Source organism: Muntiacus reevesi, chromosome 20, assembly GCF_963930625.1.
Source record: "Muntiacus reevesi chromosome 20, mMunRee1.1, whole genome shotgun sequence".
Lineage (NCBI taxonomy): Eukaryota > Metazoa > Chordata > Mammalia > Artiodactyla > Cervidae > Muntiacus > Muntiacus reevesi.
Genome location: NC_089268.1, coordinates 30116172 through 30132647, shown reverse-complemented (window position 1 = coordinate 30132647; position 16476 = coordinate 30116172). Strand labels below are relative to the sequence as shown.

At 38.8% G+C, this 16476-nt stretch overlaps 3 protein-coding genes across 3 annotated transcripts; 2 read left to right on the top strand and 1 right to left on the bottom strand.

The window, feature by feature from the left end:
• Positions 1 to 451: 451 nt before the first annotated feature.
• LOC136151828 (olfactory receptor 12D1-like) lies at positions 452 to 1378 on the top strand. The gene has a single exon (XM_065913252.1). The coding sequence runs from the start codon at positions 452 to 454 to the stop codon at positions 1376 to 1378; it is 927 nt and encodes a 308-aa protein (XP_065769324.1).
• A 7007-nt stretch (positions 1379 to 8385) lies between these two features.
• On the top strand, positions 8386 to 9315 carry LOC136151790 (olfactory receptor 1f45-like). Its single transcript, XM_065913204.1, has one exon. It carries the CDS (start codon positions 8386 to 8388, stop codon positions 9313 to 9315), a length of 930 nt encoding a protein of 309 aa, XP_065769276.1.
• A 3558-nt stretch (positions 9316 to 12873) lies between these two features.
• Positions 12874 to 13821, bottom strand: LOC136151063 (olfactory receptor 11A1-like). Its single transcript, XM_065911949.1, has one exon. It carries the CDS (start codon positions 13819 to 13821, stop codon positions 12874 to 12876), a length of 948 nt encoding a protein of 315 aa, XP_065768021.1.
• Between the last annotated feature and the right edge of the window lie 2655 nt (positions 13822 to 16476).

Sequence of the window (16476 nt, the reverse complement as noted above, 5' to 3'; positions counted from 1 at the left end):
TTCATAGATTTCCCAAACTTCAAATGATTCCTTTTTATAGGAAGTGCTCCAATGTCTGCATCTCTATTCAGATTTCCTTATAGCCCTTATTATTCTCTCATTGTCTACTTTTCTTAAGTAAAAACTTCAGATGGTTTCTTCCTAGGTCAAGAGACAGCACTGTGGTGGAGTGCTTAAAAATTTACCTGCTTTTAGAGTTAATTTAGGATGATAAAAGGCAAGTTTTATCAGAGAAGATGATAGTCTGGCTAAATCTGGAAGAAAGAAAAATATTAATGATAAATCTAATTTTAAAAGTATTTGAGTAACTGTCCATAACCAACATGTGACCTTATTTAAATAGCAATGTTCCTCAAAATATTATTGTCTAGATGGGAAAATCCTCAGCTGTGGGACTCTGTTTCCCTCAGAGATCCCATTCCATATGTTATTTTGTCTTTTCTTTCAAGTGATGCTGAATCAAACCTCAGTCACTGAATTTCTCCTCCTGGGAGTGACAGACATCCAAGTACTGCAGCCTGTTCTCTTTGTGGTTTTCCTTGCCATTTACATTGTCAGCTTGGCTGGAAATGGAGCCATCCTAATGGTTGTCATCTCTGATCGAAGACTCCATTCTCCTATGTATTATTTCCTGGGAAACCTGTCATGTCTAGATATCTGCTACTCCACGGTGACTCTGCCAAAGATGCTGGAGAACTTCCTCTTTACACACAAAACAATTTCTTTCTTGGGATGCATTAGCCAGCTTCATTTCTTCCACTTCATGGGCAGCACAGAGTCCATGTTGCTGACCGTGATGGGCTTTGACCGCTTTGTGGCTATCTGCAAACCACTTCGGTACCCTCTTATCATGAGTCATCAGGTCTGTGTCCAGATGGCTGTCACTGTCTGGATCATTGGGTTTTTCCATGCCCTGCTGCACTCAGTGATGACCTCTCGCTTAAACTTCTGTGGTTCCAACCATATCCATCACTTCTTCTGTGATGTTAAGCCATTGCTGGAGTTGGCCTGTGGGAACACTGAGCTCAATGAGTGGCTGCTCAATACTGTCACAGGGACCTTTGCCATTGGCCCATTTTTTCTAACACTTCTATCCTATTCCTACATTATTACCTATCTTTTCTTCAAGACCCGTTCTTGCAGCATGCTCAATAAAGCACTGTCCACATGTGCCTCCCACTTCATGATAGTTGTTCTTTTCTATGCCCCTGTAGTTTTCACTTACATTCGTCCTGCCGCAAGTAGCTCTGTGGAGCAGGAACGGATCATTGCCATTATGTACAGCGTGGTCACTCCTGTACTAAATCCACTGATCTATACTTTGAGGAACAAGGAAGTGAAGGGGGCCTTGAGGAGAGCGATCAGTAGAAAACTCTGACCTGATAAGTCTAGAGAATTCTTCTGAGGCATAAAGTAAAGGGGCAAAGAGAAAATTGATGTGTGAAGTTATACTGCTTTTCTAATTGTTTACAATTTGTAAAAACAGAAGGAAGTATACAAAGGAAATGTAAATGGGTAAGTCCAGTATAGTTTGTTAAATAATGCATTCCTAGATAATATAATGGAAATTTAAACAAATGGACATGGAATCTTAATGCTGAATCTGTTGGGGGATATCAGTTGATGAAACTGATTTGCTATGTATTCTTTTGTGTTCTTGAATAAAATTAGACACAGAAATTTGTCTTAGTTATCCATGCAGTCTGTAGTTGAATAGTATTTAGGTCTGTTTACCTGTGTGTTCCCTGTAAGTTTATATATTATAATGTGAACAATAAAATCCTTATGCTGTAATATTTTAAGGTATTGAATTAATGGTCCTGATTACTCAACCGGAAAAATAAATGGTAACTCACATATAAGCCAAAGGATATTTTTAAGTGATAAATTATGTATGTCATGATTTTTTCTTCTCCAATCTGGAAGCAAGTGAGTAATTAAAGCAAAAAATATTTTGAGTATTAATTAACAGAGATAAAATAACCAATGGTTTATCTAGAAAATTTTGTGAACTCTGACTCCAAATATGTTTTATAAGTCAGTTGGACCACCTGTCAAAGATAACTGTAAAATATGTTATAAGTGGAGGCAGCTTAAAAAAAATCTCCGAAATACCTTTCTTGCCCATTGTTATATTTTCCCCTAAATTTTTGGTCTTGAAAATTGAGTTTCAAGACTTTTCCTTTTAATATATTTTCTTTTTTATTTCTATATTTACTTTCACAGATTACAGTGTGATATAATATGATGTAATATCAGTGAAATATGAAGAACTCATCAAAAATTTCTCTTGTTTTCCTTACCTGTCATCAAGCTTAGACTAAGTGAAAACTATTAAGTAGTAATGGCTAAAGTATTTTTGGAGTTAATAGACAAGAATTACTATGTTCCTCACTTTTTAAGTTCTTAGAAGTGTCACTGGACCTAAAACCATGGGGAGTATCAGCACTTACAACTATTAGAGACACAGGATTCCCTGGTGTCCCTGGAGTGGTTAGGACTATGGACTTCCACTGCCAAGGACTCGGGTTCAATCCCTGGTTAGGGAACGAAGATTCCACAAATTGGGCAGCACAACCACAAATAAGAAATAATAATAATAACTAAAATAGAGGTATATACAGGTAAGAATATAGGAGGATATTTTGACGTTATGGATGGGTCATTCACATTGTTTACATTCACTTTTGTAGATCCAAGGAATTTGGTTCTAATCTTACTCACATGGTTCTCCAACTCTACCTTCTTTGGTCCAGTTTTGTTCCAGTGACAAAACAGTGACAATTTCAGCTTTGTTTATAAAAGAAAGTGTATGGGGAGAAGGCATCTTAACCTTCTCCCTATCTGAACTATGTCAGACCAGAATTTCTATGGATCAGAATTTTTTACTTAATCCAGCCTTCATAGAGACTGTAAACTATAGAGGAGCACACGATTACCTACTGCTGCGTGACACAGTTACCCAAAACACAGAAGTTTAAACACATTTAATTAAACAGGATTATTCTGTGGTTCAGAAATTGGGAAGAGTACAGCAGGGAGGCACTAACTCCATTTAATATATTTCAGGTCTCAACTGAGATGACTTTATCAATAGATGTATGAAAATAATTTTATAAACTTCAATATATTTTATGGAAAAAGTTCAGAGCACTAAAAATAAAAGGACACATATGATATATTGTAGGTGTATATAAGTCTTTTCAAGTTATTCTTACATAAGAAGACAGCAGTGAATAGTAGAAGTTTTGCGATTTAAGTAGTTTTTCTAAGTTATTTCCAAATCAATGTTAGGCTTCTGTTTAATTGTTAATTTTCATCCTCAATCCTATCTATAGGAAACTTTCTTAACAGAAAATTCCTCTAGGTTTTTCACTAATGAGTAACTTTGGGAACTGAGTCTCTTAAGGCCAGAAAGGTTTCTTTCTGATCCCGAGAGAAATGAAGATTGATAATGCTCAGCTCCTAATTGCATTATCTTTAGCTGGTACATCAGAGTATTCCAAGGCCCTAAAATTATTTGTGCACCCACCAATTACATTGGATAGAATGAATATTTCTAAGGTCACCATTTACGGAGTAAAGTTTAGAGAAACTAGAGGCAAGGGTTGAAGATGTCATGTGGCAAATGAAGTAACAGGATCAGCTTTCAAAGTGGACCATAAAGAGTTCAAGTTCTGCACTTGCTGGGCTCCATAACATAGAAAGTCTCTTTTGATTTGTGTATCTGTTTCCAAGGCAGTATATAAATCAAACCAGCTGAAAGAAAATACCTTAAATGGTAAAACTGCTATTGTAGAAGTGGCTAGTTGGAAATTAAATATATATGTCTAGAGTTAGAAAAATAAGTTGAAATTAAAGGTATGATTTGAGAGCTGTGTGTTTATAAATATATGAAGCATAGAAGACAGAAAAGAGAAGAGGTATAAAAGTGAATAATAAGAAGGAAGAGCAGCAAGCAGCCAAGGAGACTGAAAACAAGTCTGCACTGGAAAGTGAGAGCTTGGTAGGTATTCTGAAAGCAAGATTTTTTGTTTTCATTTTTGTTTTTAAGTGTTTGAGGTAAGAAAAGAAGGATCAAGTCTGTTAAGTGTTACTGACAGTTCAAGTAATTTAAAGACTGAGAATTGAGCTTTGACATTGACAAGAGTGAATTCAGTGGAATGGTAAGAGCAAAAGTTTGAAGTCAGTTCAAGAGAAGATCAAAGGCAAACAGTTTGAAAAGTAATTGGCAATGAATAGGGGAGACATTGAGCTTTTTGAAGACTTTGCTCTAAAATCAGAGAAGTGGGCCATCATCAGGAGAAGGCTACAGGAACTCACCAGTTTAGGGTATGCTCTATCTGAGGCCAAAATTTTAAAAATGGATTTAAAAAACCCTCATTACTTTGAGATGTTAAAACAGGATTTAGGTAATTTCAGTATTGAGCCACACTTGTCTTGAGACCTAAGGTAAACCATATATTCTCTAGAGTTTTAAATATATATACATATATATGATAGTATAATTCTCTCATTTATACTATAATTGAGAGATGTATATAATATAAACCTAGAAGTGGATATAATAACAATGAGACTATTCAGTAACAGTCAAGAAGGCACAACCTGAGAGATCTGAAATGTGAGAATTACGGGCCTGTCTGAGCTGAAGAAGTAATATTCTAACGCGATAAGTGGAGAAGGAAATGGCAACCCACACCAGTGTTCTTGCCTGGAAAATCCCATGGACAGAGAAGCCTGGCGGGCTAGAGTCCACGGGGTCCCCACTCAGAGTGGGACACGACTGAGTGACTGAACTGAAGGAGATAAAGGAGTACAGGAAGACTTAATCTTGTAAAAAGTGGGAAATCTTTCAGTTCTCAGTTAAAAAGGATAGAGAAAATGAAAGCAAAAAAGAGCAATTCAGATGATAAAAGAATGTATTTTGCTATATTTGAATTATACAGCACATTAGTGACATCATCTGATGTTGGAGAATGAGAGAAAAGCAAATTCTCATGTTCCACCTCAGACTTCTTAAATCAGAACGTCTGGGTGAATCCCAGGAATCTGGGACTTCACTGACTCAGCAAATGATCCTTAAGCATGCTCAGGTTTCAGAATCTCTGTTCTCAAGTATTTAAAAATGCTTGGCTTGAAGAAGGAAAGCGTTATGTCTCTTTATCCTGAGTCAGTTAATATTGTAACATTTAAAGTTTGTTAGAGACAAGGGAGAAATGAGACTATCAGTGGAAAAGAAAATGTAACTGTGCCTATCACAAGATTCCTTATAAGACTTTGATTATAGATGCCACAGACTATGCAAAAATGTTGAAGATCATCTACCTTACACAACTCATTATTAGCAGACACAAATAAAACGTTTATTCAGGTGTAATTGATTATTTCCAAGAAGCAGAGTATAGCTCATCTCTTCACGGTAGTTGACACAAAGGGCATTTTCTCCTCTACTCACACATGAGAAGTACATAGATGTCTTCATGCTTTGAAAGCAACTACTGAACAATAATCCTTGGAAACAACCACATACTCATGTCCCAGGTAGTGCTTAAAATATTTTAAAGAACCATCATCCCTACTGGGCTTCCCAGGGGGCACTAGTAGTAAAGAACCCGCCTGCAAATGCAGAAGATATAATGTATCTTCAATCCCTAGGTCAGGAAGACCTCCTGGAGGAGGGCATGGCAGCCCACTCCGGTATTCTTGCCTAGAGAATCCCATGGGCAGAGGAGCTTGGCAGGCTACAATCAATAGGATTGCAAAGAGTCAGACATGACTGAGCGACCTAGCATGCATGCACGCATGCATGGTCTCTACTCCCAGAAATTTATACTACAATTGAGAAAAGGAGAATGAATGCTGCTGAGTAATGGAAAATCCTATCTTATTGATAGGAGGATGCAGATGCAGAAGTTCTTGATAAAGAGGCACCAGTGGATATGTGATGCAACAGGAAACAAGATATTAGAAAAATGTAAACCAGGGAGAATCAGGCCCAAAGAAGAAAGCCCTAAAATTCATGGCAGATGCTGACAGCTTGAATCTTAGCAACTAGAGGTAGAGACAGTGAAGCCTGTTAGCTGCTGATGAAACTAACTGGGAATGAGTTGACTAGAGAAAACTCAAAAAGGATAACAATTTCAATGGTGAGAAACAGTCTGAAATGAAGGATATTTCATAGGAAATAAAACTTATCATACTTGGTCTCAATTTGATGAAGCAATTAGATGAATCAATGTTTCCAACCCATGTTACTAGGACAGTTTTTGTAGGAAAGAAATTTTATTCTTGAAATGGAAAAATACTTTTGGGGGAAGACAACCCATCGTCCTCTCCTACCTTCACTTACATTTATTTCATTTTCTAACATATACTGTACTTTGTATTCCAAGCACTGGAGAGGATAATCTGATTCAATCTCAGCCATAATGATCCTATTGCTTTGTTAGGGAGACCAACGTTAACTAAATAACTTAAATAGTTAAATAAATATGACTACACCGTCCATATTACAATTGCAGTAAACTACCAAGGTGCCATGAGAACACAGAAAAGGAAGCATTGTCTTAGACAAAGAGGTGAAGGAGGACTTTCCTAAGAAAGTTAGAGGTTAGAAGGATGAGCAAGAACTGACTTAAAGCAGAGAATGAACGTGGTGTTTGTAAGATGATGCAGTGCAGCCAGTGTTGCTGGGGAACAGACGATGAGTGGATAGTGAGACACCTCGAGGTCAAAACCAAATGAGCTTTTTAAGACGTGGCAGGGTATTTTTCATAAGAGCAATGGTTCTCTGGAGATTCATTTTTAAAAATTTAATTGAAGTATGGTTGATTTACAATGTTGTTTTAATTTCTGATGTACAGCATAGTGACTCAGTTATACATATTTTGTTTTTCATGTTCTTTTCCATTATGGTTTATCAGAGAATATTGAATATGTTCCATGTGCCAGATAGTAGGATCTTGGTGTTTATCCATCCTATACATAATACTTTGCTTTGCTAATCCTAAATGCCCAATTACCTCCTCCACTCTTTCCTCCTCTTCCGCCTCCCCCTTGGCAACCACAAGTCTGCTCTTTTTTGTCCCTGCTGCAGGGGGACTTTAGTTCCCTGACCAGGGATTGATCCATGGCCATGGCAGGCAGTGAGAGCAGCGAGTCCTAATTACCGGCCTGCAAGGGAACTCCCACAAGCATGTTCTCTAGTTCTGTGAGTCTGTTTCTGTTTCATAGATATGTTCATTTGTGCCATTTTTTAGATTCCACTCACATATAACTGATATCATATGGTATTTGTCTTTCCCTTTCTGATTTACTTCATTTAGTATGATCATCTCTAGGTCAATCTATATTGCTGCAAATAGTATTATTTCATTTTTTTAATGACTGAGTAATATTCCATTGTGTTCCATGTATACAACATCTTCTTTATCCATTCATCTGTCAATAGATATTTAGGTTTTTCCATGTCTTTGTTATTGTAAATAGTGTTTCTATGATCATAGGGGTACATGTGACTTTTTTAATCATAGTTTTGTCTGGGTATATGCCCCGAAGTGAAACTACTAGGTTATATGGCAACTCTACTTTTAGTTTTTGGAGGAACCTCTATACTGTTTTCCACAATGGATGCAACAATTTACATTCCCACCAACAGTGAAGAGGGTTGTTTTTGCTCCATGCTCTCCCCAGCATTTATTATTTTGTAGACTTTTTAATGATGGGCATTCTTACTCATGTAAGGTGGTACCTCATTGTAGTTTTGATTTGCATTTCCCTAATAATTAGCAATGATGAGCATCTTTTCATGCACCTACTGGCCTTTTGTATGTAGAGACCCATTTTTTAAACAATGAAGTGACATGATGAGATTTTCTTTTTTAAAGACACACTGACCATAGTATGGAGAATGTATTGGATGGGGGCATGATCCTTGTGAAAACAGTTAGGAGGATACTGACTGTGTAGGTGGGTAGGTATTTATTGAGCTCCTTCTATATGCCAGGCATTAAGCTAAGTACTGAAATGCAGCCTCTGCTTTGAAAGACTCATGGTCTTGTGAAGAAAACAGATTCACAAGCAAGTAGTTAAACCACCAATTATACAAATTATCATTAAGAAAACTCTTTACACTTTGATACCTCCAGAAAATCTCTGTTGTTTCTCTCATTCTCTTACCTTGATGTTTCCTTAATTTGACTATCTTTCGTGAGGTACAGCCCTTGTCTTTCCCATTGTTATTTTATTTATCCATTCTTCCCATTGGTGGTATAAGTAAAACCCATTGCCAAGAGAAAGGAGCCAAGGTTTTATCCATCTCAGTAGCTAACTGAGTGAATCCATTCATGCTGATTCTTTTCTTGTAGCCCATCAAGACCTGAAATGAACTGCAGCAAGAGCCCTGACTTTGTCCTCTCGGGGCTCTCCAGTGACCCAGACAAACCACAGCTCCTCTTTGGGCTCCTCCTGGCCCTCTACTTGCTGAGTGTCTCAGGAAACACACTACTGCTGCTGGCTATCGGAGCTGACCTCCACCTCCACACCCCCATGTACTTCTTCCTCAGCCAGCTCTCCCTGGTTGACCTCTGCTTCACTACCACCACAGCCCCCAAAATGCTGGAGACTCTGTGGACAAGTAATGGATCTATCTCCTTCTCTGAGTGTCTGGCCCAGTTATATTTCTTCGCAGTTTTTGCTAATATGGACAACCTGCTTTTGACTGCCATGGCTATTGACCGCTATGCTGCCATCTGCCATCCTCTGCACTACCCACTCCTGATGACTCCTTGCAGATGTGGATTGCTGGTGGGTGGGTCATGGGGAGTGGCCCACTCTGACTCTTTGATCCAAACCTTGATGCTAACCCGACTGTCATTCTATACTAATCTAGAGATTCCTCACTTTTTTTGTGATTTCAAACCTCTCTTAAAGTTTTCCTGCTCTGATATGCACCTCAATGAGAACCTGATGATGGTTCTGACAGGACTTTTAGGAATCAGCCCTCTCCTCTGCATCATAAGCTCTTATGTCCATATTTTCCTTGCTGTAGCTTGGGTCCCATCAGCACAGGGCAAAAAGAAAGCCCTGGCCACATGCAGCTCCCACCTCTCCATGGTCATCCTCTTCTACAGCTCGGTCTTTGCCACCTACCTGAAGTCCCCATCAGTTTCTCATGCCTCTGGGGAGCTGGGTGCTGCTGTCATGTACACCCTGGTAACCCCCACTCTCAATCCTTTCATTTATAGTCTAAGAAATAAGGAAGTGAAGAGATCCCTGAAAAGGATTCTGAGTATGAAGAGTTCTTGGAGTTAAGGATAATCTCCATAAAAAAGCATTTGGAAAAAAATCTCTTCCCATTTCACCACCACATTTACCAAGTACATCAGTTAACATCAAGATTCTCCCAGAGCATTACATAGACAACTGGAAATAAAACTGATATAGAAACCAGGACAACCAGATTCTAGGTCTCTCCTTGCCTTCCATATTTAGGGATCAGTTATAAATTTCACCCAGGGAATTCCCAAAGGGTGAATCAATACATGGGCAATCCCACTCACTGAGAAAGCAAAAATCAGGGTTTGAAACACGGGGTACCTCAAGCAACTGAAAGTTGTAGGATAAAGCACAAGAGAAGAGGGATCTTTGCAGAAGATATCCAAAAATGGTTTGGGGGAAACAGATGTTGTGGCTGTGGCTGACTTCAAGATATGAATGGAAAGACCACTTGAAACTTATCAGAAAGAAGCTGCTATAGGATTGAAATAAAACACACTAGAAGTGGAGCAGGGTTTGGAAAACAGCAGTATCAGGAAAGTGGGCTGTTCTGCACAACTTATTAATACTCTTATTATCAAACTAACATTCTTTTTTTTTTTTTTTCAAACTAACACTCTTAAAGTCCAAGTCTTAAGAGTAAAAACCACATCCTTGGGTAAGGCCTACACTAGACCTGACCAAACACAGGCTAAATCCCAAACCCTGACCATGCCCCCCAGGAGGAGAGAATTTGGAGGCTGAGTTATATCACACAAGAGAGTGACACCCTGGGTTTTCCACAAATCCGTACTCCCAGAGCATAAAACCAAGCCTACTTGATTCAAGATGATCATCAAGGTCAAGATGACCTTTCATGACTTGAAATGTCTGCTAAAACAAAAACCAATCTTCTTCTAAAGAAAAGAGAATCCAGAGTTTCCTCAATGACCTATATTCAGCCAAAAAGTTATTGGTCATACAAATAATTGGTAAAATCTGATAAATATTCAAGAGAAAAGGAAGTGAATAAAAACTAAACATGATGTGGCCCAGATATAAGAATCCACAGACAAAGGTTTTACAACTGTTACAAATGCATTCAAAACATTAAGAGAAAATAAAATATGTTCAAATAATTAAATCACTTGGGCATTAATCAGCAACTTTTGTCAATGGGAGCTAAAGATATTAGGTGAAAATCTGATTGAAAACCGAATAATACATGGATCAGACAGATGCCACCTGAACCCTCTGATCAATAATATAAATAGCATCACTAAAAATGGGACAACAAATCATTGTGCACCTCATGATATGGTGCAGTAGAAATCACAAGAGCTCTGTGATATTCTGCTAAAAAGCTAACTCAGATCCAATCAAGCTTCTATCTTAATATTAGTTTGGTAGTTTAAGTGCCTGATAATTGCTTTTATATTGTAATGTAAGTATTTGACATTAAGCTTCTGACTGCCAGGCATTTATTTCAAACACGTTTACCTCAAATAAACATATAGTCAACTACACATCTAGATAAAGAGCTGGGCCACCCCACCCATGAAGTTCCTCTTTTAGAAAACCCTGGATTGCCTCCATTAACTGACCACTTGAGTGACTCTGCTTTTCCTGCCCATGCTTTAATTCCTGCTCTTGTGTTTTATATTCACCTATAAAGAATAAACCTATGAAACCCTAGGCACCCAACACCTTTGACCCTAATAACAGCAAAGCCTCCGTCTCTCTTTCTCTCTCTCTCCCTAAATTCTCTTTGTGTGGCCCCAGGTGTGCCATGTAGCCACCAAGATCTATGAGTAACAAACCTTATTTTTTCAGGGCTTTCCTGGTGTCTCAGATAGTAAAGAATCTGCCTACAATGCAGGAGACCTGGTTTTCATCCCTGGGTTGGGAAGATCCCCTGGAGAAGGGAACAGTTACCTACTCCAGTATTCTGGCCTGGAAAATTCCATGGACAGAGGAGCCTGGCAGTCTACAGTGAGCTTGGTAGTCTACAGAACTTTGGAAAAACAAACCTTGTGTTTTCAAAGTTCTATCATGATTGTTGCTGAGGTGCATCTTGCAATCATAATAAGAACCACAAGGGTCAGCCCAGCCACATCATTGCCTTGGTCAGAGAAATGTCTCTGAGGTCAGCCCAGGTGAGTGCCCGAGGCGTTCTTAGTGGATGGCATCACGAAACCATAAAAAGACTGAGACCGACACAAAACAATTTTATATAAAATACAAGATATAGGGTTAGATACCAGACAAAACCATAAATCAGCAGAAAGTCTAATGAAGAATATAAACTGTTCTACAGATAAAGAGATTTCTCCAATAAGTCAAAGGCATGGAAAAAAAAAAGAGGGAAGAAGGACTGCTATGAAATAAGGGACTAAGAAATACAAGATACATTATGTGAACTTTGTTTACATCTTAATTTTAAGAATTCACTTAATGATAATTAGAGAAATTTTAACACGGTCTGTGTATTAGATGCCACTGGAATAGTTTTTAAATATTGTAGCATCAGCTTTGGCACTTTTTTCCTTAAATGCCTTTATCAGTCAGCGAGCATACCAAATACAGTAGACGCTTGAACAACACCAAGGTTAGGGGCAATGAACCACTGAGAAGGTGAAAATCCACCCATAACTTTGAGTGATCCTCCATACACATGGTTCCTCTGTACATATGAAGTTTCCTATCCACAGATTCAACCAGCTACAAATCCTGTACTGCTGTAGTTTTTATTACTGCAAATGTCTGCCTTTAAGTGAATCTGTGCGGTTCATACCCATATTGTTCAAGGATCAAATGTACTTGCACACAGTACCTGTGTATAAACACACACAATACTTATACATCTGAAATTTGCTCTAAAATTTTCCAGAAAAAAAAAAAAAGAAAAAGCTTTAGGCAGTAGAAATAGAACTGCCAAATGTTGATATTGATGCTAGATGATGGCTATATGGGGTTCATTATAATGTTCTATCTACTTTCGTGTATATTTGAAATTGTCTACAATAAAATAGCTAAACAATTAAAATGCATTCAGCTTTAAATTTATTTTAATATGCTTTTCCTTAAACTTAGCAATTCAACTCCTAAGAATTTATTGTAGGAAAATCTAAATGTGAACTATATTTGTATGGTGAACTAAGAGCTTTCACAATAGAAGATTACTTAAATCATGTTTAGCTATGTTAAAAATCTCACAAGAATAAATAAGTACATATCGGTCAAAATAAAAAGAGTTTCAAGACATAGTCATCAATGAAAACTAGATTACAAACTTCCATGATTCAACTTGTTTTATATATACATAATACAGGTAGCCAAGATCTCTAGATTTGTTTTGTGTTCCTACTTTTGTATAGCTATTTACTATAGGAAATATTGACAGCCTATTTAATAAAGAAATAATAAAATATTAAAGTAAAATGTTTTTAAGTTATCACTTTAAAGTTACTGTTCTACAATACCCATTTTGAGTGTAAGTATGATAACTATTAAACTTATCACAGAGGGAAATGTCAAAACACGACAGTTATTCCTACCCAACCAATCCTGGAAGACATCCCAAAGTCCAAATAACATCTTTACCACCATCCTCCTTCAATCATTTGTTTCAGGTTGCTTAACATACAGAAGCCTCCATAGTGCCTGCTGAACTTCCTTATTCCTCAGGGTATAAATCACAGGATTGAACAGAGGAGTGACCACAGTGTAGAGCAGGGCAAAGACCTTGGTGAGGAGCTGGGAGTGGACAGCAGACGGTGCAATGTACAAGACCATGAGAGAGCCACAGAATGTGGACACTACAGCTAGGTGGGAGGAGCACGTGGAGAAAGCCTTTCCTCTGCTGGCTCCAGCAGGAACTCTCAGCACGGCCACCGCAATCCGGCCATAAGATGTCAGAATCAGTCCAAAGGGAACAGTGAGGCAGACCACAGAGAGAATGAATGCTGTCATCTGGGCTACACTGGGATCTGAGCAGGCCAGGCTCATCAAAGGCATGAAGTCACAGTAAAAGTGATCAATGTGGTTGGGGCCACAGAATCTCAGTTGGGCCATGAGGGCTACAACCAATCCATCTACCATGAAGCCAGAGAGCCACGCTATGACCACCAGCCCCAAACACCATCTGGGTCCCATCAGGAGAGGGTAATGGAGGGGGTAGCAGATGGCCAGGTAGCGATCATATGCCATGACAGCCAGTAGGAAGCATTCAGCAGTGGCTAAAGAACCAAAGATAAAGAACTGGAGCAAGCAACCAGCCACAGAGATGGCTGCCTCCTGCAAGAAGCCCTCCAACATTTTGGGCATCACTGAGGAAGTATAGAGGATCTCCAGGAAGGACAGATTAGCCAGGAAGAAATACATGGGTGTGTGGAGCCTCTGAGAGCTAACCACCGCCACAATGATTAGCATGTTCCCTAGGATGATGAAAGCATAGATGACAGTGAACACAGTAAAGAGGAGGAGATGCAGCTCAGCTCTGACACAGAAACCGAGAAGGACAAATTCAGTAATAGTTTGGTTTCCTACGGAGATGATTTCCATGAAGATCATCCAAGTTTCTGCAGTGATTAAGTGACAGATTCTAGTACATCTTCATATCTTCTATACCAAGCCCAAGATAAGTAGAGCTAAAATGAAAAAGATAAAGGTGAGTCTCCAAAACAAGAATCTTTAACACACATCCTCTTCTGTCCCCTTTTTAGTTGCTTACTGCCTTTCCAACTCCTGTCCTCCCCTGCATTCTTTAACTGTGCACATATGCAAGACTCAAGAAAATTGATCCAAACACACAATTTCCAGTCTTCAGAGACCTTAATCTATTAGTTCAATCTAATATTTTTATGATATAATACATTCTACCTTCCCAATCATTATAACCAGTCATAGAGTGTTCTTCATGAGCAACAGTATAATGCCATTCAAATGCCTGCTTTGTGTCCTATCACAGCTTACAATTAGCATGATCAAAAAACTCTTTTATTTTCCTTGATCACAACCAGCTTCATTGTGAGTCGTTTGAAAATTCTGCCTGATAACCAAGTTTGCTATATTGCAGTCATCTTAAAGCTTAACATTCAGAAAACTAAGATCATGGCATCTGGTCCCATCACTTCATGGGAAATAGAAATAGGGGAGACAGTGGAAACAGTGTCAGATTTTATTTTGGGGGGCTCCAAAATCACTGCAGATGGTGATTGCAGCCATGAAATTAAAAGACGCTTACTCCTTGGAAGGAAAGTTATGACCAACCTAGACAGCATATTAAAAAGCAGAGACATTACTTTGCCAACAAAGGTCCATCTAGTCAAGGCCATGGTTTTTCCAGTGGTCATGTATGGATGTGAGAGTTGGACTGTGCAGAAAGCTGAGTGCTGAAAAATTGATGCTTTTGAACTGTGGTGTTGGAGAAGACTCTTGAGAGTCCCTTGGACTGCAAGGAGGTCCAATCAGTCCATCCTAAAGGAGATCAGTCCTGGGTGTTCATTGGAAGGACTGATGCTGAAGCTGAAACTCCAGTACTTTGGCCACCTCATATGAAGAGTTGACTCATTGGAAAAGAGCCTGATGCTGGGAGGGATTGGGGGCAGGAGGAGGAGGGGACAACAGAGGATGAGATGGCTGGATGGCATCACCGACTCAATGGGTATGAGTTTGGGTGAACTCCGGGAGTTGGTGATGTACAGGGAGGCCTGGCGTGCTGCGGTTCATGGGGTTGCAAAGAGTCAGACACGACTGAGCGACTGAACTGAACTGAACTGAGTCATCTTTATCTTAACACTGTCTCTTCATTCCTCTGGCACCTTATCAATTGTTGCTTGGGAAATTCTTATATATTCCCTCTTCCCTATCCCACCATTAGTGTCACAATCTCTTTAAGACTTTCTTAGCACAATTTTGGCCTCACAGTCTCTAGATCCCCCTCTCCCTTACCAAAATAATCTTCTTTACATTCTAATTTCATATAAGGTTTTATACTACAAACATGACAAATAATAAGGTTGAGGAATGTATAGGTGCCATGTAGAGAGAAAGGTGCCAATAGAGAGAAACTCAACCAAGACTAGGAGATGAGAGAGTATGAGAATCAAGGTCAGAGAGGTTCCCTGAGGAAGTAATTGTAGGCAAAGTCTTGAAGAACAAGAGTTGGCCAGGCAAAGGGTAGGAGAGTGAGTACAGTATTCTAGGCAGGAGAGACATAATGGAAAGCAAAGGTATGTAACTGAATGAAGAGCTGAAAATGCAGCTGAGTACCTGCAAGGAAGACCTCATATGCTATCTAAAGAGCTGTATGTGTGTGTTCATTAAAAATGAGAATACATCAAATGATTGAAAGCAGAGGGGGAAAGTATAGGGGAAATGCAGCTGTTCCTCTGTGTGTGTGTGTGTGTGTGTGTGTGTGTGTGTGTGTTATCAGAGAATCAGCTAGCAGAGTTTGTGAAAATATAGTTGTCATCTCTACAACGAGACTGTTCTTGGGAATGTTTTAAAAATTTACTCAGTTACTTCCGTAGAGGTCCAGTGGTTAAGACTGTGCACTTCCACCACAGGGGCATGGGTTTGATTCCTGGTCGGGGAACTAAGATCCTGCCTGCTATGCAGCCAAAAACTATTAATGAAATAATTTTTTTTTTTATTCACTCACATGAAAACTATTTTCAAGTCATAGCATAATCCTGGCTTTTCAAATAACTACCTTTTCACTCTATTTTTCAAGGGGTTGGGGAAGTGGGGAGAAAGAAGGAAAAGAGAAGATAAAAGGATGTGAGGATTATAGACAAATGGAAAAGTTTCAGTGGAAGACGTTGCAACACTAGGATTCTAGAGGAAGACTGTGGGATTTCTTCAAATGACTTTGAAAAACAGACTTTTTGACTCTCTAGGTTAAATGAAATGTATTACTGATCAGAGGAAAAAACTCCACAAATACCAATTTCTTACCTTTTTAAAAAAAAAATCTGTGAACTAAGCTGTGAACAATTATACAAAAATAGGAAACTCACCTGCAAGCACTTCCAAAGGAAAAAATTGTGAAAAGTTGAATATGTGCTAAGATCTTCCCAAAAGTTCAGATTATTGAAGTTTCCCAACTTCAACTCCTCCCTTCTTGAGCTCAACCTGAAATAATGTCGGACATTGATTAGAAATGTCACACCTGTCACCCTCTACTCCCCAGAGCCATTCTCTCTTCCACTCTCC

Excerpts from the sequence above, each read along its gene's own strand:
- LOC136151828 (XM_065913252.1), top strand. The coding sequence starts at position 452 with ATGCTGAATCAAACCTCAGTCACTGAATTTCTCCTCCTGGGAGTGACA.
- LOC136151063 (XM_065911949.1), bottom strand. The coding sequence starts at position 13,821 with ATGGAAATCATCTCCGTAGGAAACCAAACTATTACTGAATTTGTCCTT.
- LOC136151790 (XM_065913204.1), top strand. The coding sequence starts at position 8,386 with ATGAACTGCAGCAAGAGCCCTGACTTTGTCCTCTCGGGGCTCTCCAGT.